Here is a 26,843-nt window from a genome sequence, read left to right as displayed (position 1 = left end):
TTAGTTCCAGCTTGCATACCACTCCTTCAGGAAGAAAGAAGCCACGGCTCCCCGGTTTTATTTCTCTGAAGCTCACTTGTCACTCTGCAGTGTTTTTCTGGTTTATGTTACATCCTCTTCTCCCAATCCCTGCACCCCACTAGGATACAAGCTCCATGAGAGCAGCGATTTTCTCTATCCTGTCAGTTACTGTATCCCTAAAGCCTAGAACACAGCCTGGCTGGTGGTAGCTTCTCAAAAACACCTGCTGACACGAAGATTGTGTGAATGAACACAGTGCCTCCTCTGTGTTACCGCTAAACACTGTCGGCCAAAATATTTTGAGATGCATGGTCCAGGACTTCTTTCTCCGTCCTCCTCTGTTTGAATTGAACAGTATTTCACTCTGTAAGCTCCACGATCTGATGTCATAGGTTACATCTTTGTATTCCTTCAGGATCTCCACTCTACTAAGGCTTTGTATAAAGTCATAACACTGGCATAAACCCTCTGTTGACAAACCACAACATTACATAATGAAATAACCAAATCACAACATGACATAAGCAAATACCTCTAATCCCTCCTCCTTCCCCTCCTCCTCAGTTTTGTAGCAACTATTTACTAATCATTTCCCCTGTGCCTGGTACTTAATGATCCTCAAACATGGAAAGATTAATGTTAACTTCCCCAATATATAGATGAGGAAACTGGCACTTAAGAGACACTACGCAAATAGCCCCAAGTCCCCTAAAGCAGGTATCATGCAAATGGTAGGTTAAAATATCTCAGAGGGAGAACCAGGTATATGGAAATAACCTTCTCTTCACCATTAAAGCAGAATCCCCAAGTCTAGCTTCTACCAAAATCATGAAAATGATCAGCTCCAAAGTCACACGGACAGATTCTGGAACAAAGCTAAGGTATGGCCATCTGTGATCATGGAAAAGTAGCTCCTCAGAGATAAGTGGCATTAACTATTGTCTCCAAAACTAAATCAATGCATTGGTTTGACCAGGGATCTCACCCACAAATGCTGCCTGGAGGAGAAACTGATACTTCTGACATTTCATATCCTCTTAATGAAGAAGGTATACACAGGTATGAAGAACACAAGAAAAGCTCCGTGGCAGCAAAAGATTGGAAATTTAAACCGTGTATCTACCTCCACGAAATGAAGCCAGCTACATAGTGAAGGCAATACTCACCCCTTAGCTTCCTAAATAAAAATGTGATATAAATGCTATATGTTCAATAAAAGCTATAACTCTCTGATGAATGGGGCAGCATTCCTTGATATCTATTTTAGTGGAATTCAGATTGATATGAAAACTAAATCCAGCTAGACAATGAACCCTGTATAGTTGTGCAAATTAATCACCAGTAAAAGGGCACCACACTCCAACAGTGGTTGCAGGCTGGCAACCTCCTTCGAACAAATTGCAAATAGGCACTTTAATGAGGGAGAAAATATGAGCTAACATAACTGTAGTCAAATCAGTTCCTACAGGAGGGAAAGTACATTAACTGATATGCTGATATCCACCGCCAAAATATCAGCTAGGGAGAACAAAAGGCTGTCAAAGCAAGATGCTGTTACTAAGCCAGACAGCCCAGGGTATGGGCTTAAGCTGCAATATGACATTCTCAAGGGGAACATGAGTTTTGTTTCTAATGTCAGCTCTTTAAGTGCTTTTTATTGATGTCATTTTGTTAGGATGTGCTAGTTCTCCCTGACTACCAATAGGAGATTCAAATAGATTGTCACGGTGGCTTCAGAAATACACACTTTAATAAATAAATACTCTTTTATGACATCATTTTCCTAGTTAGGCAGGTCATGGTGTCCAGACACATTCAGATCACTCGATATGACATCTCTAAGTGACCCTCCATGCCAAGTGAGACACTTTACCAAATTGTTATTAGAATCGACTTTAGTCTCCTGAAGTAAGGAAAAATGGAGAAGTTAAAAGAAAGCACACACTCTCAAACACAGGATGCTCATGGTTCAGAATGGGATAAGGCCAATGATGTTAAAAGATAAAAGAACATGTCACCTGCAGAAAGCTGAGATGTGCAAGGCCATTATACAGGAGCAGACCAGATCCTGGCCTTGCCACCTCCTAGTTTGTAAGACTCAGGACAAGTTCACCTCTCTCTGTAAATCCTGATTTCCTCATCTTTAAAATAAGAATAACACCATCAAACAACTCCACCTATTCTACCTAGTCCCACAAAATTGAGGCCTCAAATCATTTTATGGCTGCCTCAAACACAATAAAAAAATCATGGGATAAAGTTCAAATAAACAAAGAGTAAGAATGATCTCATTGGGTTTTTATGAGAATCAAGCAAGAGTTTGTGTGTGAGAAGTGTCCTCAAATTAGAGAGCACTTAACAATTACTGAGCCAATTGATCTTGGCAGAGACACTGAGTTTTTAATGCTCCTCCAGAAGCAATACTACTCTACAGCCCTCAGAATCAAAGTGGGTCAGAGCCTCTCTTGAAAAATGAAATCTCAAATTTAAATGGGGCAAAAATAAGCTTGGCCCTAGTCTGCATTCTCTCTCAAAAACCCAAATCTGTTTATAGGGCTATGAAATCCATGTTCTCCAAGAACAACAAACTAAGGATGTTTTTAGAAGCATCTGAAGCTTCTGGCCAATTTCTGACAAAATAAATTCAATGCAACTCTGCCAGTTTCTGAACACAATTTCCATTGGCAAATCCCTGGCGCAGGTGCTGCCATCCCCACCCCCATCCCTCCATCGCCACAGTAAATACTGCCGATTGATTATACAGTTTTCAGCCACTAAGTCCTAGACGGAGCCTCAGAATCTTTCTCAACACAAACTTCTGAGTGGATGTCGTCAGAAAATATCTATTATTAGCCATTCCTAAAGTAGAGAAATGAACAATTGACTGCAGAGTCCAAAGCCTTTCCAAAATAAAATTGCTATTTTGAGCTGATAATTTCCAGCAAATAAAAACATTATTAAATAGCTGTATTCATCAAATCAATATATTCAGCTATTCTAGGTAACATTTTGCAAAAAAATTCCCACTTGTAGGCTTAAAAATAAGTGATGCCACTCAAAGTCACATGTTTTACCATATTATGAGGTAAATGGAAAAGGTACAGGATTACAAACTTTTGACTTTAAAATTTCTAGGCCCAAACGATCTCTCCCATACTCCCCTGTGCAGAGCTTTGGAGTCTCACTTCAGCACTAGTATTTCTTTAGCATAGTCTTTACTCTTTCATGAGAAAGAAAATATCCTGATCAGCAAACATCCCTGTAGTTTGCTTCCTTGGGTAAGAGGGGGAAGCGTGTTACTGTCAGGCCTCAGGCTCTTCACCAGCATCAAAAGCAGAAGGCTCTCTTCTTGACTGCCCCAGAATACCTACACTTTCTAGGCCCAGCCGGAGCATTTATTCTAAAACTAAAGACTCCTTGGAAATGATCGAAATTAGGTGGAGAAGAGTGACAACTGAAAGGCAAAGAGAGACACGCTATGTAAATGTATCTCTCAGTTCTGGCCCTAGATGAATTAGATCACTGCTGGGAAGCAATATTCTTGCAACAAATACAGAACTTACAACATTCTTTGTTGAACCATACTAAAAAGGACTCGTTTAAAATACATTTTCACCCTTTCTGATGAATTGAGGTCATTAGCCATTTCGTGAAAGACTTCTTGTAAAATTCCACATGAGGACAAGTCATAGAGCTCCAAAACCACACATGGTTTCTTTAGTCTGTTTCCCTTTTAGCTTTGACTACTAGGAAACTAAGTTAAATTCAGACCTCAATTAGATTAGTTATCTTACTCAAGTGCCACATAAAAGTATCTTAGAGTTTGAGTACTTGCTTATCCTTTTTAACTAATTTCACATGTATGTTTTTGTTGTAAACTACCTTAAATCCTTTTCAAAGGAAGTAGGTATAAGTGACGAACACACAGCCAAGTGTGAGGCGTTGTCATGCATCTAGCATTGTGGCTGCAGCTGGCTCTACTTACCAGGCCATCCTTGACCCTTGAGGGACTTATCTCTGGCCAGATATGTACATTTCAGCCACTGCAAGAGACAGTAAATTTCATCTACTCCCCACAACCCAGCTATTCAGAACTGATAAAACATTTCTTTATATCCAAACAGAATTTTGCATCCAGCAAGTAGCTTGAAGTTAGGAAGGCATATATTCTTCCTCAGATAACTTCTGCACACCAAAAATCTTGCAATAATAGTGGTGCCTGACAATGATTTTCCCCTGACAAATTAAAGATGACATCATTCAGAATTGTTCTGCAAAACTTGGTCAGATCCATAACAACTGTCTATACTCGTAATAGGCAGACAGTTCTGAGTTAAATGTATTCTATACATATGTGAACTACACACTTAATGACTGTGAGCCATGGGGCTAAAAGAGCTCCAATAACCATTGTTTCTCACAAAGTTCAATGACATTTTCTAATAATATATATAGAACACCTGCAAGCTGGACAAATTATTGCCTGAAATTTCAGTATCTGGAGTGTGAAAAGGACCTCAAAAGCAAGCTCATTTGGTCTCTTGACAGCTAGTTTGATGTATTAATGACATTCAATTCCAGCAGCCCAATCCTAGTAGTAGAAAGAACAAACAAATGTGTCCCTGCCCCCACAACCAAGGATCACTCTCTAGCTTCTGGGGCATCTCTAGTGGATCTAGAGGGTGAACCCAAATTGGACCTTAAGGCCATTCAGGTGTTTCTCCAAAGCAGAACACCAGGCTTACTCCCTAGTTAACTGAACTCAACAAATCTCAGTCGTAGGTTGCAGCTGAACATGCTTCCCCAAACTAATCAGTATATTTTTTTCTGAGTCCACACCGAAACCACAGGAACAAGAAGCAAGGTGGATTTTGCAGAGCATCTGCCCCCACTACTCGCAATTTTAAAGAGGCCTCAGTGTCTCCATTAACACCTCCTACACCTTCATCTACATTACATATGAAGTTCTGAACATTCTCCCTGGGGTGCATCTCCAACAGCAGGCTGGACCTTTCTACTTGGCTGCTGTGCCATCATTTTCAGGTTCAATATTACTAAACATAGCTAAAAATGAAACTGTTATCTTCAAAATGGACTGTTAACCTTGCTTCTATCTGAGATATCACAATTCTCCCAATCTGCGTAAAAAGCCTCCCATCCTTCAGCAGGTCCTGTCAACTCTTCTTTCACGATGTCTTCTGTTCTTTCTTTCCCTGCTCAAGCCTGCCTTTCTTCAGCTCTTCATCATTCCTTTTCTGCACTTTCCTTCTCCTCTATTCAGACCAAGTCTCTCCCAGGCAGAAATCTTACTAAGCTATCATGTTATTCTATTTTCCTAATTAAAAAACCTCCAGACATGTCCTACATGGAAAAAAGAAAACTCAAGACTAGCATGTGAAACATTATAGTCTATTCCCAATGTTCCTCTTCCACAAAACTCCCTTCTGTCCTCATGCTCACTTTATGTAAGTTCTCAGGCAAGCTGACTTACCCAGCATCCTTGAACATGTCTACATCATCCCTTTCACTCCTATCCTTCTGCTCATCCCCAGTGATCTTCTCTCCTCCTTTCCACGTACTTAGCCCTGAATCCACCTTCGTAGTCCAGTTTAAATCCTGGTCCTAAATTCTCATGGCCTCTGGTCATACCACTCATGTAGCATTCATAGCTCTGCACATTTTTTCAGGTGTCTAGCTTAACTAAATTGTCACTTAAAACTAAAATAAGAAGTCTTCTCATCTTGATATCCTTCCAACAGCATTAGTACAGCAACCTAACAAAATTGGGTTATATTTGCTGACATGCCATAGCTTATAAAGAGTTTTAAGACTTCCTAAAGACTGATTTTAAAACACAGAATAACTAGAATAGGAACATCTTAGGTCTTTACTTCCTTTAGTAAACCCTCCTCTCTTTACTACAACTCACCCAACCTTGGATGTACTTAAAAAACTGTAAAACTCATAAAGTGAAGGGAAGAATAGAGGAGTACATTTTACTCTACTAGAAATATCTCTGATTTTAGTTTTTAGTTCTGTGTTAAAATGACCACAACGACTTCAAAGTATATCCTCTTTCATGTTCATTCATAGTCAAATTCATAAACTTGTGCATATAACAAAACAGTGCCTCAAAATAAGCAACCAATATAAAAATGTATGCATGTGATTTTACAGCAACAGTACTTTAGGCAGCTGATTTTACACTGAAAAAGAAAATCTACTTTGAAACTTCAAAGAAGCAGAGAATGGAAATAAAAATGCTTTTGGAGACAGGATGATCACTGGGTTCTAGGTTCTGAGTTCAAATCCTCTGTAGTTGACAGTATTTTCTAAGATGTCACTGGAATGCACAAACCTATACACAGAACTGACCAAAAAAAAAAAAAAAAAACCTACATTTTATGCCAAAGCCTTTCGATTCTGTTTTCACAAAAGAATACAGAATCAAATGATATTTCATTTATTTCTGTAACTGTAGTCATATGTAATCTTTTTTCCTTTTGGAAGGAAACAACAGCCAATGTAAACCAAAGAGCAGAACTTGATGCGGACATCAAGGTGAGGAACAGCGACTCATGCCTGAGAAGCTATTATGAGGGATTTATGGGTCTAAACACTGACAATAGACTGAATAAACAAGATCATGCATAGGGGCAGGAGGTTCCCGGCCCCGCCCCCTGCAAATGTGTACAGCTGCTGTTATGATCAATAAAATAAAATTTAAAAAAGTAAATGCTCTGAGGTTGCAGTTATTTTCTGCTTTTTCTACTTTCTCAATCAAGAGATCATGTGGGGTGTTCTAAAAATGTCTGATAGCCAGGCGTGGTGGCTCACTCCTGTAATCCCAGCACTTTGGGAGGCTGAGGCAGGCAGATCACCTGAGGTTGGGAGTTTGAGACCAGCCTGACAAACACCGTATCTACTAAAAATACAAAATTAGCCAGGCATGGTGGCACATGCCTGTAACCCCAGCTACTAGGGAGGCTGGGGCAGGAGAATCACTTGAACCCAGGAGGCGGAGGTTACAGTGAGCGGACATCGCACCATTGCACTCCAGTCTGGGCAAAAAGAGTGAAACTCTGTCTAAAAAAAAAAAAAAAAAAAAAAGTCTGATAATAGAAAGGATCCTCATATTCATGAAGGTGAGACTATCTATATCAGCCCTGATGCTGACCCTACACCCCAATGCCACAGAGATCTGTAGCTTGGTTTAAAGCTCTTGGCCTGCCACTCTCTACATGATGTCTATACAATTTAGTTCCTTTTATATTTCCAATCATTATCAATAGAAAACTATAGATGCAAAGAAGTTGAGGATAGGGGTCAGTGGCTATTAAAAGTGTTAAAAAGGGTACTCAGTTATCCATATTCTATTTAATCTCAAACTGAGCTAAATAGGAAGCCCACAGGATCAAGGCTCCCAGGTAGTTTACAAGTTTCATAAAGGTAATGGGTAAAGAATTACAACACATTATAATCATCACACCAAAATCTCCAGATCGACATTGTGGGGATGTTAATTGTCCAGATCTCTCTCCTGAATGCCACAGCCTATGGAATCCCTTCTATCTCCTGGTTCCAGGATGAGCCTGCAGAGACCTGTGCATTAAACGCATTGTTCTTTTCTCCACACTTGTGGGCAGAGGGAGAGCATGAGATTACTGTCTCCATACTTCTGCTATCACACTTCAGTCAAGCTAGTTCCCTTTCTGTTCCCCATACAAGTCTGAGAGCTCCCTGAGGGGAGGGATGGAATACTTTTTAATCTTCATCTCCCCAGTATTGTGCTTGGCTTACAGAAGCAAAATGACTGTTTAGTAAACTAGAGAACAGAAAGGACCCATCATATATGCAGCGGTGGCAGCAGTGTGGATCAAGAGGGCTGGAGCAGTTCACAGCAGGGCCTGTAGCAGGAGAACTCTGATGGTTGCCAGGAAGAAGGAGTGAGCCCATCTGAGTGCCTTCCAGAAAGGGGTAATGCCTCGGAGGGCTGGAACCATCCAGTTCATCCCGTGGCTTTCTCTTGGAGTCTCATGTTGGTGTTACCCACATGTACATGGTACATGCACATGGCAATAGCAGAGGCAAAGATCCCATGAGGTAAAGCTAAAATGTGCTGTCAACTACATGGCAAGGGATTCTCTTCTCCATGCACAGACAGACACATGGATATAATGCTCAGAGGCACCCAACACCTGGAAGGTTAAACAGCAATTTTTTTTTTTTTTTTTTTTTTTAGACAGAGTCTAGCTCTGTCACCCAGACTGGAGTGCAGTGGTGCGATCTCAGCTCACTGCAACCTCATCTGCCTCCTGGGCTCAAACAATTCTTATGCCTCAGTCTCCCAAGCAGCTGGAATTATACGTATGCGCCACCAAGCCCAGTTAATTTTTGTATTTTTAGTAGAGAACGGTTTTCACTATGTTGGTCAGGTTGGTCTCGAACTCCTGACCTCAGGTGATCCACCCACTTCGGCCTCCCAAAGCTCTGGGATTACAGGCGTGAGCCACCGTGCCCGGCCTAAACAGCATTTAAGCAGGGACTACATCCCTGGACTGTGGGAAGCAGGACTGGTCACCTTCTGACTCTCTCAATACTTTTCTCCTTTAAGGATACCCTTGTGTTTCCACCTTACACACATTTGTCCTTAATCTCTCCAGCCACAGTGGTCTGTCTTTTTTAAACTACCATGATGAGCACTCTGTGAGCACTAGTTCCAGTCACTAGGAGGAGGCTGGGGGCCACAGTGAAAGGGGCACTGGGCTCAGAGTTGGAACAGCTGGTTTAAGTCACTGGGCTCCCTTATCCCGGGGCTCCTTCTTCTGTAACATGAATGCGGAAGTGCCCACCACACAGCCCTCACTTCATCACTTCGGGGTTCCAGGAAAAACAACAGAATGCAGTTTACCATTGCATTTGTTTCCTGCAGCAGCTGTTTAACAAATGACAACAAACTTGGTGGGTTAAAACAGTAGAGAGAGATTCTTCCAGTCTGGAGGCCAGAAATCTGAAATCAGTGTCAAAGGGCCAAAATCAAGGTGTCAATAGGCCAGGCTCCCTGTGAGGCTCTCAGGGAGAATCTGCTCCTTGCATCTTCTGGCTTCTCTGTGGGCCAAATCCCCCTCAGCCTCTCTTACAAGGACACTTATGATTGAATTTAGGGACTATTGAGATAATCCAGGATAATCCCTCCATCTCAAAATCCTTAAATTAATCACATCTGCAAAGACTCCTTTTTTCCTAAGGTAATGTTTACAGGTTTCAGAGGTTAGAACCTGATATCTTTGGGGCCACCATTCAGCTCATGACATCCATCAGCTATATTAAGTGTTAATGCACAATTCCCACCCCATATTCTTAATTCTTACAATCTCAGCTAGAATAGAAATTCTTTGAAGATAAGAAGCAACTCTTACACTTTGAAAGTCCCATGAAAGCTTTCAAGGTATTAGGTACAGAATAAATAGTTATTTTTTTCCATTTAGAAAATAAAACCCTTACTCTATTCAATTTTTAGTTGCCAGCATTATATTCCATGGTAAAAAGTTCTAACATAGTCAAGTGTTTCATTTTTTATTTCCAAAATGGTCAAACTTTCTGTTCAGAGAAGCTGGAGAAGAAAGAAATGCATCGTAACATGTTTCCACGGTCCATGGCAAGTGCCTTGCAGTGAAGTGTCATTTGTAATGCATTGTTAGTAATACTTCTAAATACTACCAGAACCCAAAGGCAGGAAAGCTACTAGAAGCAAAATTGCAATGAACTCCAGACAAACATCTATAAACCCCTTGCAGTCAGTCTGATTCATCTCAGTGTCATGAAATAGAAAAGCAGCAGTAGCTCATCTGGAAAAGCTTGATGTAGGCTCAAGGTGGGGATAAATTCATTCATTCATTCATTTCTATAACAAGTGGTTGTTGAGGACACATTATGTGCCAGATACTAGGGACTCAATGATAGCCAAAATAGGCAAATCCCTTGTAATTTGTAGGTTTCATGCTAGTTGGGTAAGATAAATAACAAACAAATAAATAAATGTTGTATCAGGTGAGATATTCACTATAAGAAATATCATGAAGCAGTCCAAAAGGTGGTGGTGATGCTGTCACAGAGGGGCCAGGGAAGGCCTTTGATACAATAACATTTAGTACAGATGCTAAGGAAGTGAAGGAGAGCACCATTCAGGTATCATTTCAGTGTTCCTTCAGCTGTTCTGGGCTGCTAGAACATCTTGTGCCAGAAAGTGAGGAGGTGCTCAAACATTAATAGCATCATGTTAAAAGGACCCAGGAGCCAGCTTAAACGGCTTCCGCTTCCCACTGATGAATTTTAGGACAACTTGACTAACAAAAAGAGGAATGCTGGTTATAGATTATTACACATCAAATATATATTTGTCTTCCATTTTCTTCTATAGAAAAATGTATGAGTCAATATTCCTTAAAATGAAGGGAGAGAAAACAGGGAATATTCTTCAACTGAGGAACACTAACTAATAATAGAAATAAAAAATTGTGACAAACAGCAATGTAATAAATGATTAAAGCAAGGTCATCAATGAATGCAAAAACCACAGGGTGAAATCTTGTTGGGAAGAGTATATTCATATGGACTAAAAATTTGACACCAGAGATTACTTAATAAGGTAAAGGCATAATCACCATAAAGGGAAAATGTGGCAGACACCAGCTTCTGGACTTCCTGGTGTGATGCTATGAGGAGGACATCATCACCTTTTCTTGGCAAATAGATTTAACCTGAACCTAAAGATGACAAAGCCATCAGACAAATTGAAATTGTGGGATGTTCAACAGAAAAGTTGTCTAGTACTGAGGGATGATGAAAGATAGTGTAACTTTCTAAATTAAAGGACAGTAAAGAAAGAGATACGACAATTCAATGGAACATCTGATCTTTAACTGGATCCTGAAATTAAAAAAAAACTTTTACAGACACATTTTTTGAAACAACAGGAGAAAGCTGACATAGCCCATATAATAATGTTCAATTTTAAGGCTATTATAATAATATAGTTATATAGGAGAATATACTTATTCTTAGGAGATACATGCTTAAGTATTTAGGGGTGAAGTGTCTGAATGTCTACAAATTACTCTCAAATGGTCCAGCAGAAAAAAAAAAGTTTAAATACATGTAGGGGCTAAGAGAGGAAGACAAGGAGAAAGATCTAATGTGGCAAGTGTTAACCGGTGAATCAAGATGAACATGGTCATACAATTTTTTCAACTTTTAAAAAACAGGTTTGGGATTTAAAAAAGAAAGTTGAAGGGGTAGGAAGAGAGTATTTAGAAACATGGAATAATCAGCCCTGACACAGGAACATGCTTGAAGTGCTCAAGAAAAGGCAGAGTCCAATGAGGCCAGAGGGAATGGGTGAGACATGGCAGGAAGCCAGATCATGGAAGACAGTGGGCATCCACTGGAAGGTTCTGAGCAGGAGCAGCTCTCACTTCACAAAGATCACTCTGAGAGCTGGATGGAGACGGATCACAGGAGGGCAAAGGTTGAACTAAAGCAGGAAGACATGCTAGGAGGCTACTACTACACAAATCTAGGGATAAATGGCAGTGGCTCAGACTAAGGTGGGATAGGAGAGGTGGTCAGCATCGCATATTGCGAAGGCAGAATCAACAGGACTTCCTAGTGGATGATGCACACATGCCCCCAAATCCACACAAGTGCACACTGTAAAGATTTTTAAAAGGGAAGAATAACAGATGGCTTTTGACTCAGAGCTTGATTAAAGTTGAGCCCAATTTGTATTTTATATAAAGAGGAGAGAAATAAACAACACCACTGCAAGAAAATACATGTTCTTCTCAACATGGGGTATCTCCATAATGTTTTATTAACTAGAGCCAGTAATGATTCAGCTAAACAAATTGTCAGATAAATAAGTAGAAAAGTGTAAGAAACCATGAAATTTAGCTCATCTCCTTTTCACCCCAGACCATTAGTACAGCTCTCCCAGTTTCATAATGTCTCATCATTCACTATCACTTCAATTAGAATACGCAACATCCTTGATACAAAGGTTGGGTTTTGTAGTTCATTTTGAATGCTGGGTTCCAAGAACAATATGACACTAATAATAACAAAACAGAACACTCTTCTTGGAATATTCCACGTACATTACCTAATTAATTCTTACGCCACCTCCAAGAAGCATTATTATCTATGTTCCTGCTGGAGAAGCATGACAATTTTTTAAGGTTTTTGCATTTGTATTACTCCTTTTACTGAGGCATGTCTGAGTTTCACATTATCATCACCATCGTACGCTTTCAAAGAACATCACAACTTAATTCTCATATCAACAGGGTGGGTGTTAATGGCTGTATCCATATTTTAAATGTTGGAAATAGGTTTTTTAAAATGATGTGAAATGTCTTTTTCTCCTGTGACAAAGAAATGCCTTAACAAAATGGAACATAGGACTTAACTTCCCCTCAACATACACATGTACGTGCACACACACACACAGAGCAAAGTAAATTTTTATTCACCCCAAGAAGATCTACTAAAAAAGATAACTGTTAAGCCTCCATAGAATAATTTCAATATATTCAAAAACCAAAATTTAAAAAGTTACTTAAGTAGTCACAATATTTGGCCCAGAAAAGACCACACAGTAACGAATCATCTTGAGCTACGAGGTCCAAAGAAATGTTTAAGAGTGGATAGTATCAAGAAAGTGTCCGGGCTCCTTGCAAATGGGGGTGAGGAATTCTTACTCAGGCCTGAAGTGGCTGGTCTCCTAAAAGGGCTCCCAGAGCCCTCTGAATAACACAGCAATGGTGAGAACACTTGTCACCCCCAGGGCTGTAGCAGGCTGGCCTGGGCTGAGGGAACAAGGCACAGGCTGCTCAGACTGGAGTTGCTGGGGCCCATGGCCTGATTTCCAAAGCAAACCCAATTTACCCTTCTTTCCATCACCTAGGCTCTGTCCAAAATAAAATTTTAAAGAAGTAATATTGGGCTTCATAAGTCAAAACATGCTCCTCATACCCATGAGTGCACTCTCAACAGAGGACTAAAACATCTAGGCAACCAAGCAAGAAAACTCCAGACACAGTAACAAATCCACCTGCCAGTAAATGGAATCTTACACTGTGAATGCAAATGAAAATGACCACAAATTGAAGTCCTGAAGAAACAGGGGCACAGGCTCTCCAGCCAGAGACTTGAGCTTGAATCAGACCAGGTAACTTTCTAGACACTGGGAACAGGGCATAATCTGTTGGTCAAACCTGGAGGTTTCGAAAGTGAAAGGGGGGTGCTTTTGAGCATCCCACTGGGAAAAAATAAGGCATACATCAATCTGCATCTGGGCAAACTGAGATGTGTGGGCCCCACAGATAAGTCCGTCTCTGTGCCTCAGTTTTCACATCTGTAAAATGAAGACAGTACCTGCCTCCCAGCCACAGGGTGAAAACTGTGTGAGTTAACATACGTGCAGCACTAAGAACAGTGCCAGGCATGTCGCAAGCTCCCATCAATGCTGGACACTAACCCGCTGCATATGCAAATATCCAGCTTAGTAATTTGGGCCTTTAACTCAAGACAGTAGACAAAACAGAAAAGTTAATGTGAAAAGGTGAGTGCATAGAGAAAAAACCACAAATAATCATGACAAAAACCATGGCCCTGGAATGGCTGTCTGGACCTGGAACATGTAGGTGTCTACACATGGATGAGTGAAGACGCTGCAAGGACTCAGCTGTGCCAGGACCCCATGGACCTGAAAGCTCTGCTTGCCATCTGACCTCACAAGACTTCATCCCCTACGTTCTGCAAGTTTACAGCAGATGAGCTTACATCCATTTTAAAAACACCATATTTCAGAAAAATCAACGGAAACAACCTTTCTAAAGTAAGTTTATTATGCTTGCCCTTCCCCATTACTGCTACCCACGTGAAGTCTCCTAACCCTTACCCTCTCCTCCTCTGGAGCACCGCACACACATCCTCTTTCTTACTAAGCAAGAGAAGTCTACAGGTGGTGGCACTGGCAGAAACCAGCAAGGGTGGGGTGGAGGGAAGTGCTAAGTGGCTTGTCCACACCACCCCAGTGACAGCTGAGACTGCCAACCTTCCTCATCGCTGCCCAGCCCCACACCCACAGGGCTGGCACCGCGTTCATAATCAAGCTCATCTCTGCTTGGCTGAGCCATTCCTAAGAGTGCCTGCATGACACAGATTCGATCCTACATGACAATTCAGAAACAAAATTCCGGGACTTCATTAAACCATCACATTCACAAAAGCACAGGAACTGGTGTCTGTAGAGTACAAAGAAATTACCATCTGGTACGAGCATCTTCAGATTTTTCCAATGTTCTCCACAAAGTGAAAGGGGGAAAAACAGAATAAAAAAGACAAATGGGCCCTCTCATCCGAAAAGGCAAAATAAACTAAAAGGGTTTAGCGGTGTAGCCATCGGGTGACTTTCCCAGTCTTACAGGTTCCCTGTGAAAAGGAGACACAAAATCACAACATATTGCCATGTGTTTGGTAAATGGCTATGATGTCTGCCCCTCACCATGGCAACAAGTGAAGTGAGGGGGATTCAGGCAGCCATGGATACCCAGTAACCTTTCCAAGCAGCAACAGGACAAATGGGCCAGCTCTTGGCAAACGGGACTAGGTGAGAATTATGCTGAATGCCCTCCCTGTTAAGGTATGTCTACCTTTCCTGCCCATCACTCTTAGGACCACCATATGCTCCATTCTTGCTCACAAAAAGTTATTGCACTAAAAATCTATAAGCTACTGTTCTTACATTGCCAACGACGTAAGGGATTCATAAAGACAACAAGCGTCCGAGAAGTTTAACACCTGCCCAAGGTCACAAAGCTTGTATGTGGTGAGGTCTGTGAGGAAGACTCAAGCACTATGACTCCTAGTCTGTGGAGTCTCAAACTCAAGAGTCTCCAGGGCCAGTCAGGTACCGTGAATGAATGAAGCCAGCTAGGTGGGGTCTGTGCTGAAACAGAGAATGGCAGCTTTAAAAGCTGCCGCAGGGTCCCAGCCACAGACAGAACGTGGCTGCAAAAGAACACAGACTCGCTAAAGGGCTTTGGGTTTTTAAAAGCAGTCCCCAATTCACAATTCTCTTACTGCTTCAAAGCACATTTAATGACAACAACTAAATAATTTATTTAGTACCTAGTTATTTAGTACCACATTATGCTACATGGGCTAGGGAGACAGCAGTATGTAAGATAGACAGGCCTTGCCCTCCAGCGCTTCTATTCTACTACTGTTCCTTAGAGTAACTTATCCTCTTCCGTGTGTGATCTGCCATGACTTCTGTATCATTTTCTCTGTCCCTCACCATAGCCAGGCATATCTGCTAATATACGCTGGGGTTTAACTTTAATTAACCATGCCTTTCTACTTTGTCCTAGATAACTGATATCTACTCAGTTTTTACATTTTGATGGCTATAACTTACTATTTATAGAAGAATAAAAAATAAACCCTTTCTCTCAAGGTGCCAGCACTGCTCTCAAAACATACCTACTATATAACTCGATCTCATGTTTAAGCACAGGTGAAAACATCAGAACAGGCTTGAATCCCAGGGAATAACACATTCATTCATTAAATCAGTACATATTTACGGAGACTCCCCTATGTATGTCAGGAACTATTTTAGGTTTTGTGGATACACGTGTGAAAAAGTAGACAAAAATGGTTGTCCTTGTGGAGCTGATAGCACAGTGATAATATTCTTCTCTGGAAGTAGTACTATTTCCTACCAGCAACATGGCATGTGTGTTTTCAGTCACAGCTGAAACAGGGAGAGAGAGATTTGGGAGATGGAAGGAGAAGAAACAGCGTACCTCCTCTACTGCCAACTCTGGCATAGCTGACTGTGTGTTTACCACCCTGAGACTCCAGAAACTAAATGGAGATGCAAAGAAAAGGATGGAAGAAGTAAAATACAAGGAACACAGGACATGCAGCCAGCAGGTTCTCGAGTGGTTATCATCCAGGAAGATGTTGGAGGATGAAACAGAAGTACAAAAGAACATCACTATGGCATAATAAAAACTTGGCCACTGAGTAATGGTGTTCCAGCCTACAGCTACTTACTGGGTCCCTATTGACGGCAAGGCATGCTCGGTGCCAAGAAAGACACTGAGAATGTGAAATGAGATAGTTTCTTCTGGAATCTTGCTATCTAATCACAGTCCAGACTAGGAGCTGGCACAAGTCACATCTATATTACTCAGGAGGCATTGATGTCACCCTTATACAAACAGCCCCTAAGTGGTAGCCAATTTATTAAGTACTGGAGGTCATGAGAAATTCTGAGTAGTTATGGTAGCCTCAGAAGGAGGAAAGGAAAGTTGTACATAAATTCCACTTAAGGTCTTAAAGATGCTCTCTGTCACACTGGTAACTCATAAACTGATATTTAGGGCCATATATATATATATATATATATATTTAGTTTGTAGACAAAGTGTGCATTTTGCCTATTTCTCCAGCCCTGATGGAAGATTTTTTTTTTTAAGAAGTGTGAGATTTTCAAGATGGAAGGGCTTTTGAGAATAACGTAGTCTAACCCTCTGCTCAGTGCAGGAATACAGTCTGCATCTTTCCAGCTCACTGGGTGCCTGGCTTTCCTGATGGTCTGATGAGGCAGCCCATTAAAAGTTCAGAAAGCTTCCTTAGAAAATTCTTTATTTCATACTGAGCCCAAATTTGTCTTACCATAACCTCCATACGGCAGTGCAAGGTCTTATTACCCAGACATACCAAACAAAACGTAAGTCCTATTTAGCAACTGAGCTGTCCTGGAAGCTGCAGATGTCTTACTTCTGGCCAACCTTCAGGAAGCCTGGCCTGGAGAAGCCCCTGGAGTTCCGCTGGAGATGGAGAGCTGACTCATGTCTCTGCACAGCCTGCCTCCAGGGTTTTACTATGAAAAGAATAGAATCTTCTATTGCCATATTTAGAAACTCTGTGTGTCAGCACCTCAAAAGGGCACAGACACTGTGATACTCACCACCACCACTCTCTCCTAGACCTTCAAGCCCCACTCATGAGAAAGGAATAAAGAACAAATCTGACCCTTCACAATCAATGGTAGGAAAACAAAATCTGTGCAGGGACATAATACATGCTTTTTTGTGTGGTAATAGCATGAACATGGAGTCTTGCAATTTATAATATCAGACCATCATTTTGGGGCACACTATCAGAGATACCCAATTCCAAGCTGCCAACTAGATATCTCTACCTAGAACTTTCTCACCGTGTTTATGACCAGACTCATTATTACAACATTTTCCTCCCTCCCCAACTCTGTTTTTTGGGGTTTAAATGCTAGAAATCGCAGTGTAAGTCAGTCATTCATTGAAAATTATCTACTGAACACCTGCTATGGGGCACCTTTATTTCATCAACTTCTACAACAAAGATTGCTAACTATTTAACAAAACTTATTTCCTCCTTTTCCTGGACACCAGCAAGCCATATTTCCCAGGCTTCCCTGTGGTCAGATACAGTCAGAATACCACATTCCAGGCCATGAAATGTGAATGGAAGTGATGTGTGCCACCTTCAGGTCTGTCAGTGCATCATCCTTCATGCTCTTTCCCTTTCCACCAGCTAAATGTCGATGCCCAAGGCATCCTTGAAGGCCATGGGTTAAAGATCCCCCTGGATCCCTTAATGACTCTATGGAGCAGATCCTCCCGCAAACCCTTCATCTATGAGTGAACAATCCAATTCCATTGTATTTGAGCCATTGTATGTTTATTTGGTGGTTGATATATTAGTAGCACTGTAACCAATACATCTTCTATTTCTTATTCATTCATTTATTCATTCTTTAATAAGCATTTTTCAAACACTTAGTACATTCCATATATAGAGTGAGGCACTGGGGAAATAAAAATGACTAAAGAAGGTCACAAGGTCTACCTAAACCAGATAATTAAAACTCAATATAAATGATCTCAGAGCAGCATGTGTATGTCTTTAGTCACAGTGGAAAGATCTGAGACTTCATTTTGAGTCCTAGGCTACTATTTAAACTCTGTATGTGTTAGCATTTTCATCCGTAAACAAAGGCAATATTCATTTCTGTCTCATGTAGTGTTGGGTGGATTAAATGGAATGAAGCCAAGTATATAAAACCAGTTGGCCAACTATAAAGTACTTTGCAAATTTTAATTTAGTTTACTGCAATTGTCCTAATCCCAGACCTATTACTCATGATATATTGTACTAGAATCCTCATTGGAGTTTCTGCCTAAAATACAATCTATTCTTAACATTGGTAAGGTACGTTTCCTCAGTTTGAACTCAGATTGGTCATTTCCTTATTCAAAACATCTTCTGACTCCTGAACACTTACAAAATGAAAGTCAAACTTTTTAGCTTTAGTATTCAAGGCCTTACATAGCATGCATGACTCCAAATTAATTTTCAAGTTTATATCAATCTCTATACAGTTCCAAACTTTTCTTCTATTTCACCTATCCTATGTTCTAGTGACACACATTATTTCTACCATATACTATGCTTTCTAACATCCTAGATTTTTTTTTCTCTGTCTGGTTTTATCCTTCACCCCCTGCCCTGCCCCCACCAATCCCTCCCCACTGAACCTCCAAGATTTTTCAAGGTCCAGCTCAAACGCAACCAGTTCCCTAAAACTTTTCCCCCAAAACACTCTTCAGAACCTCATCCTCCTCTGCAGTACCTTAGCACTGAATCTAATTCTCTTTTCTCTTCTACTAATGATGGCATCTTCATATTGAGTAGCCTATTGCCTTTAGGAAGAATAAAGAAAAGGAAATACGAGTATTGTATTTAATGAAAACATATTACACTGAAGAAAAAAAGTTCAGGACACAGTTCAATTTCGTGCAGTTGGATAACCAAAATGGACACATTAGAAGAGCAAAGGAATTCTCCAGATAGGGGGGGGAAAAAAAACAACAAAAAAAACTACTCTTATGTTTTAGGATCTATTAAATTTAGAGGATGCTTTATAAAAGCTATTACAAGCAACTCTCATGTTGAAAGTCACTTTTACAATAATAAATATAATCCCATCAGCAGAAGAGTAGAACTAAAGTTCCAAGTCATTAATTTGTTTCCCTAGTCAATTATTCTTTGCAGATTTCAGTTCAGCCTTACTTTAGAAATATGAAAGAAACAAAAGTGTTAAATTGTCCCACTCACATCATCTAAGGCTTGTAAGTTAATATTTTTCAGGAAGTGGTCATAAGTGGCAGATTCATCATTCATTTGCATTTATGAAATAAAAAGCATTCATTAAAAAATTTAAGTTGTCCTTTGCATCAACGGATAATTTGATTCTACTTTCTTCCATAGGATATTTTATTTTTTATTTTATTTTATTTTTTTGAGACGGAGTCTCCCTCTTTCATCCAGGCTGGAGTGCAGTGGCCGGATCTGGGCTCACTGCAAGCTCCGCCTCCCGGGTTTACAGCATTCTCCTGCCTCAGCCGGCCAAGGGGTAGCTGGGACTAAGGCGCCCACCACCATGCCCAGCTAGTTTTTTATGTGTTTAGTAGAGACAGGGTTTCACCGTGTTAGCCAGGATGGTCTCGATCTCCTGACCTCATGATCCACCCGTCTCAACCTCCCAAAGTGCTGGGATTACAGGCGTGAGCCACCGCACCCAGCCCCGTAGGATTTTTAAAAAGGGGAAAGGGATGCTGGGTACTCTATGTATGTCTTCTGATTAGATACGGTTAGATTCACTATATCCGTAAGTAGTGAATTCATGAAAAGTCTATTAGAATATACATACTATAGACACCATAGTAGCAGTATTTTCTATCATGTATTCTTATAACAAACTATGCTAAAATGTAAGAGTTCCTTGGGGATATTTCTCTAACAGAGAAAAGTGAATATAATCAGCCTATGAGTGAGGGGGGAGGAGTATATATCTTGGAGTTCTAAAAAATGATTTAAAAAATATTAACCCTTTAGACAATTTAAATACATTATCCTGTAAATAATAGGGTATAAAACAGTTTCAGGCAACAGGTATTGTGATACTCTCATAGGAATTATGAAATGTTTTCCAGAAACTAATACATTATATCTTTATATTGATCAAAACTTACAGAATTCAGTGCAGATCATTTCCTAAGAAAGCAAAATGAAAAACTGTCATATATACACACACATTGAACAATGAGTCAAGAGACACCAAGTGAAATATGAGTAAATATGCTACATGGAGTCAGTGATCAAGTAAGTCACCAAGTAAACAATTCGACCAGTTTCCTTGCCCTGTATGTTAACGCTAGGGCAACAATTAAGAAGAAATGGTTTATTGTGGATTGCAGAGTCTGAAGTCATCAAATGCTGGTGGTGGGAAATGGGACAATAGAAAGACAAAGCAGCCCTGGGCAGGCCCTGGAGCATGCTTACCTCCAAAAGTGAAAGGCCAAGAGAGGACTACAAGGACTGCCTGGGCTGGATGGGGTTGGACTCAGGCTCCTGGGAGTGAGACTGAAAGTTAAAATAATGTCATTCCAAGTGGGAGAATTGATTGCAGTAAAAATAGCATAGCTCAGTTAAGGGACTGTGTTCCCTTTAGGCCAGAATCACTACGGCAAGCTTATCAACACCACTAGGTAATCATCTAATCACTTGCCCTTTTCAGCTCTAAAAGACAGAACAAGTAAAATGCTTCCTGCTGAAATTTACATTTTAAAAACTACAGCTGCCATTTTTATTTGAGCCTTTTCTTTGTCACAAAGCAACTTGGCAGATATCTTTGACATGTGATTTTTGCATCAAAGAAAATCCAGTGCCATTTTATACTGAGTATATTTTATTCCAGATTAAGAAGAAAATGCAAATAAAAATTTAGGTGAAATACCATAGTTTTTAAAAAGCAAGGCAATTAACATTTCCATATAGGAAGATATGTTTTTAAGCACTTTTGCAAGGAAAAACAAGTCTTCCTTATAACAAAGACTCAATATTTTATCTAATCCTCAGGGGCAATGAGAAAAAGTGTTCCTATGCGTATATTCAAAATAAACAATTTCAAAAATTATTACAGGTAGTTATACATTATTTTACCTTCCAGAAAGGTCTTCTCAAATCCAACTGTCAATGAACCATTATAATCCCTGCCCCCCGACTCCCCACCCAACCGTCCAAACCACCACGATTATTCCAGCCAGTTCTCAAATATTCATCACAGTGTGGTTGGAATAGAGTTCATTTATCTTTTTTTCTTTCTGGCCTCATGTCTCTATTTTTAGAGAGATAAAACTTAAATTAGATATAGTACAACAATTTAACCAATAGATATTAAAGCATGAAGTTGATGCTAGTCAGTTACCAAGTATTTTTACATGGCAAAATCAAAGTAAAAATTAGCTAAGTATTCTGTAGGTATTCTGGCCCCAACTCTCAGACTGAAGTGAGCAACAGAAACTCCTGCCAAAGTGCAACGAGTTTCTTTCCTTTCCTTTCTTCTTCTTCTTTTTTTTTTTTTTTTTTTTTTTTTTTTTTTTGTTCTTTTTGAGACAGGGTCTCACTCTAGTCACCCAGGCTGGAGTGTAGTGGCTTACTGCAGCCTCCACCTCCTGAGCTCAATGTGATCCTCCCACCTCGGCCTCCCAAGTAGCCGGGACTATAAGCACACACCACCACACCAGGGTAATTTTCGATTTTTTTTGTAGCAATGGGGTTTCCCCATGTTGCTCAGCCTGTTCTCAAACACCTGGGCTCAAGTGATTCTCCCGCTTCAGCCTCTCAAAGTGCTGGGATAATAGGCGTAAGCCACCGTGGCTGCCTTTTTCCTTTTTTAGAGATGGGGTCTTGATATACCTCCTGGGCCGAACTTGAACTGCTGGGCTCAAGAGAGCTTTCCATCTCAGCCTCCTGAGTAGCAAGAACTATAGGCACGCACCACCGTGCCTGGCTAGTGCAGAGAGTTTCTTAAAGAATGTTACTTTGCCTCTCCGCTGGACGATGGCTCTACACTGTATCATGTTTTCCTATCTTAGAGAATGAGGTCTTGAAACAAAGCTGTATTTCAGTTGATTCAAGCTGGTTGTGCTCTTCATTGGCACAGAGAGTTGGCAACGATGGCTAAAGTCAGATACGGGCTTACCATGGTTTGCAAATTCTAAATACCATCCTTGTCTCCCATTATATGGATAATTGAGACTTGGCTGTGTTGGTCTTAAACTAAAATATAAAATTATTGCTCAAAATGCTCTAATTTTAAAAATATAATGTTTCAACAGAGTAAAGTTTTATATCTTCTAAGACCATTCTCTGATTTGGTACCAGTACTTGGAATTAGTACGGAATTATTTTCCTTATACACTCAGAACATATTCAAAAGCTGCTGCTCTTAAACATGCTGTACTCTAACTTAGCAGCTCATTGGAAAGCTCTCGGGAATGTCCCCTGATATGTCCATCATTTTGTCTAAGAACAGTCTTATCTATTCCTTCTGGTCCTAAAATCGGCATGCATAGGCACTAAAGCTGCTCCCTGTCTCCATGTGGAAACACACATGATGACTGCTATGAAGTGTCTATGTACTCAATTCTATACTTACAATGAAAAAAGAAAAAATAAAAAAATATGCCTTTCTCAGAAACTGGAAAGCCATGCATAGGCTATTTAGGCATCATAAATTTCTTATACATTAACAACTTATTAATTTCTGAAATATATATTTGATGTCTAACACCTAAGATTTCAATACCTGAAACAGGAATCAGAAACTGCCCTGTGTGTATTGATAAATCCGATGGAATATTCTAGATTGCGTCTACAGAGCATAAAATAGGCTCATGTAATACTCCACAGCTGCAGTGCTTATGGAATAAACACTTCTGAAAGAAAAACAGTAATGTCTCATGAACGAAAGTTCGAGAGCTGTTCTACACATTTGCTGTGTGAGTTAAGACTATAAGATTGCCAAATAATTAAATTTATATACATTAAATCTGCTTTTAATAGAATCAGTGATAAGACTTTCCATTGTAACATTCCTCTGCAGTGGCTAGAAGTTGAATTTACTCAAAGACTGCAGAATTAGCTTTCTCCATGAATGAATGTAAAGTTAGCTATGTCTATTTTAGAGTAATTTTGCATTTCAAGGTAAACGAAATGTTCAAAGTAAATCACATACTAATACTACGATGATATTTAAGAGTGATTCTCTATTTCACTCTCACACTCCCTAGGCAAACAGAATTATCTATTTTAAATTCATGGTAATATTTACCAAGATAAGAGGATAGAAGGAGGGGGCGTGGCCTGATACCAAAACAACATCCAAAGATTCCCTGTGTTTAGGTGACTGTTATGTCCTGTGTCAACGTTGGCAAGGTCATAAAACTCGTGGCATAGTTCAGTCCTTCTAATCATAAAATGGAATGTTTGATACAACTGAGTTCATGTTTTTAAAAAGTTACTTTGAAGTGTCTCCTCTTAATGTAGACAAAATTGAAAAAAGAAAGAAACAAAAAGAAAGTAAAGGAAGAAGAGGAAAGAAAGAAAAAGCCTAATGTGAAATGATATCTACTAAGTCCAAAGAAAACAACCAGGAAACAGCACAACAGAAAACAGAGGCAAAAGCAAAGCTGGAGGTTAATGCCCCTGGGTTTTAAACATAGAGCTATGGCTTAGTTATGCATTTCCAGAATGCTAGAGAGCGGAGGGTTAAGTAGAAGAATAAGTGCATGCCACTAAAATATTCCACACAGATGGTGAGAGTTGAATGTTAGGGGGGGGGTGGAGATGGGAGAAATATTAGGGCAATGGGTAAATACTATTCAAACCTCTAATATGAAGAATGTCACAGCTAGCAAGAAGGTTGGAAGAGCCCTCTAACTTTTTGTAAGTGAGCTGCTCGTTAGTATAAAATCAGGGCACAATTTTAGAGCAAGGACTGATTAGAAAAGTATTCACTTCAGAATGTCATGCTTTTATCAATTAAGGAAAATTATTTCTCTTGTATGATGCATCTACAAAATTCAAAATGAATAATAAATCTCCAGAACCAAGCACAGTTCTCATCCTGCAGTCTCTTTCTGGAGACAGCCCAGTATGAGATTATTGGGACTGTACAGATTTCACTAAAATGTAATTTTATATCTGTGTTGTAAGTTAGAAAGAGGGATATTTATATTTTTTCTACCGGATTTATATTTTACTGTTTATTATTTTAAGTGTGCCAGCACAGACTAACTCACAGCTTCTGCATCTTTGACTAACAGATTTAAAATAAAAATTTGCTGACACTTCCTGCATCACAGATGTCTAACTTCTGCGCCACAAATTAGATGTGGACATGTTCACATAGCTACATTACATCAGAAGGCAGTAGTCAGATGAGTTAATGGGTTAAAAAAAAAACAGCTAAGCAAACACACAGCTCAACTAGGTAAACACATTGCATGCAGTGGCTGGAGATTCTGCAGAGAGGATTCTAAATGTACCACAGTTCATTAATATTCTGTTGCACAGATAAAACATGGATCACATCTAATGAACGTCACAAATAACCCTTCTCTTGCACTCTAATCCATTGTAATGTCTTCTATTATTCAATGCAGACAGAGGCCTTTCTTTAGAAAAAGGCAACATGGGGATAAACAAACAGTAAGAGAGAAGGAGAAAAAGACAGATACACCATGGCCTACTGATACATTCTTTCACAATGAGCTGTTAAGATGTTTCCAGAACTGGGGTTTAGTAACTTTAAATATGCAGCAATGCTTTTCCCCTGACTGCAATGCAAAACGCTGGTCTGGGTGTCCACATTAGCTGAAACCAAATACCATGCATTTAAGACATGTTCCTCTACCTCACACTGCAGTGCTCTGAGGCTGTCAGTACAAACAAATGCTAAATAGCTATTGGTCGCCGGAAAGCGAGTGCCATGCAGAAAGCATTAAAATATTAAAGACAGACAATACTTACTCCAAGGTCAGCCCCGGAATCTGTAGCCTTTCCCGCTGGGCTTTCATGGTTGTTATATGTTAGCACACTCTATTGTAACCATGACACACACTCCCTGCCAGCGTCCCGGTGATGACAGAGAGCCAAACCGAACCTCTCTAAAGGACTGGACTAACACTCTCTCGAGGGGGAGGGGGAGGCTGCAAGTTTGGGTCCTTCCACCTCTAGCCGTAATCAAGAGATGTCAGCTGCTTTCCTCAGGTTAACGGCAGTGCACACTGCACTGATTTTGTTAAAGGAACGAGGCTTGCAGCTCTGCATATCAAGTAATTGGTTTCTGATTTTTTTTTTTTTTTTTTTAAAGAAAGTCGCTTTACTCACAGACCCACTTTTCACCTCAGTGAAATGAAAAGTCCTTTTCACCCTGCAGACTGGGGCAAAAAAAATAAAGCAACAGTGTCATACTTGTAAAAGAGTTTATCTCAGCACACGTCAACTATTCCCCACCTCCCTGTGATGCTCTCGAATAGAATTCAGCCACCCTGAGGAGGCTCGTCTTACACTTCCCTTGGTGGAGTTAACTAAATCACTCATAGTCCCCGAGAAAGAAATGAGGAATAGTGCCACATAAAAATAATTAGATCTTTCTCTATATATGGCAATCATCAGAACGAGGAATAAACTAACTGCATTAATTTGGGGGAAGTCTGACTCTGTTGTGCGGCAGAGACTTGTGTGAACAGGCAAACCCGACGATAGGAAACTACCAACTGGAAATGCAAGAGATTTTTCTTGGCACTTGGATTTTTATTTTCGAAAAGCTCATTTTTAAGATCGCAGTGCTGTATACTTTACAAAAGCAATCTAATATGAATAAGGAGGGAAAGAGAGAACACGAATTTTGAAAGCCTGAAAGTTTCATCTTGTATTTATTCAAAGAACCTAATTTTTGACAGCATTCATAACTTGGAACTAAGTGTACTTCCATTGTAGTGTATGAAGAACGTAACTGACTCACTTCCTCTAATGCATTTTAAAATGTTTTAAAACTTGGCAACCTCTGGTTTGTTGAGAAGAAACACTAGAGCAAATTAAAGCTTTATTTTATCAAGAACTCTAATTTTCAAGTACTACAAGGCATCTCTTTCTGTCTCTCTCTCTCTCTTTCTTTCTCTCTCTCTCTCTCACACACACACACACACACACATACATACACACACACTCAAAGAGAGAGACAGCGCACCAAACTGCGGAGAAATAGCAAGTATATTCAAGCAGTTATATTTCAAAGGCTATGAATTCAAACTCGGTCTTTTTACAGATGAAGAAACTGAGGGCACACAGTTGGCGGCTATACTAGGATTAGATCCTGGTCTGTAAATTTACTCTTATCCCAGAGGCCTGTCTAAGCAGGGATGCCACGGGCAGCTGTTCGGGTTGTGCCCTGGGCAAGGAAGGAGGTGGAACCAACATCTAGTCTGCTTTCCATGGTTTTATGCCTGCACCTGGCTCTGGGCTGCTTCCACCCCATCTTTCTCATTTTCACGAAGTCTCCCTCAGCTCTGTGCCCTTCTGGAAGGCTACCTGTTTCTAACTCCACAAAGGTACATATGGGCCAGTGGAGGTTTATAAGATACTCTCAGAACTGTTTTCTACATCCTTAGCTATCAACTTGCTCTGGGGCATTTGTTAATGTTAACTAGGTACCAACTTATTTCTCAGTGTGAGCTCACAGAACCAACCAATCCTCTTACCCTTTGGAGGTAACAAATCCATACCTGAAATATAGTCACTGACTCCATAGACAGGCAGCTAGAGACGTAAAAAGTAATTGTAATTTAGTAGAGAAA

The 26,843-nt window shown here is 40.1% G+C and overlaps 1 protein-coding gene across 24 annotated transcripts in view; it reads right to left on the bottom strand.

Annotated features, from left to right (window-relative positions):
- Positions 1–26,843, bottom strand: part of MAST4 (microtubule associated serine/threonine kinase family member 4) — a 576,679-nt gene that overhangs the window by 188,458 nt on the left and 361,378 nt on the right. For 2 of the 24 annotated variants that reach the window (XM_065546346.2, XM_073993555.1), the window contains exon 1: positions 25,015–25,177. The exons of 20 other annotated variants lie outside the window; for them this stretch is intronic. In XM_065546346.2, the coding sequence (XP_065402418.1) occupies positions 25,015–25,061 (47 nt within the window). In that variant the 5' untranslated portion in view covers positions 25,062–25,177. Of the gene's footprint in view, positions 1–20,481; positions 20,563–25,014; positions 25,178–26,843 lie in introns of those variants that run through there. 2 more of the 24 variants (XM_065546343.2, XM_045394786.3) reach the window with 2 other exon arrangements.

This window comes from Macaca fascicularis, chromosome 6 (genome assembly GCF_037993035.2).
Source record: "Macaca fascicularis isolate 582-1 chromosome 6, T2T-MFA8v1.1".
In the NCBI taxonomy this organism is placed as follows: domain Eukaryota; kingdom Metazoa; phylum Chordata; class Mammalia; order Primates; family Cercopithecidae; genus Macaca; species Macaca fascicularis.
Note: the sequence above shows the minus strand (reverse complement) of the source record. Positions and strands in the feature narration are given on the sequence as shown.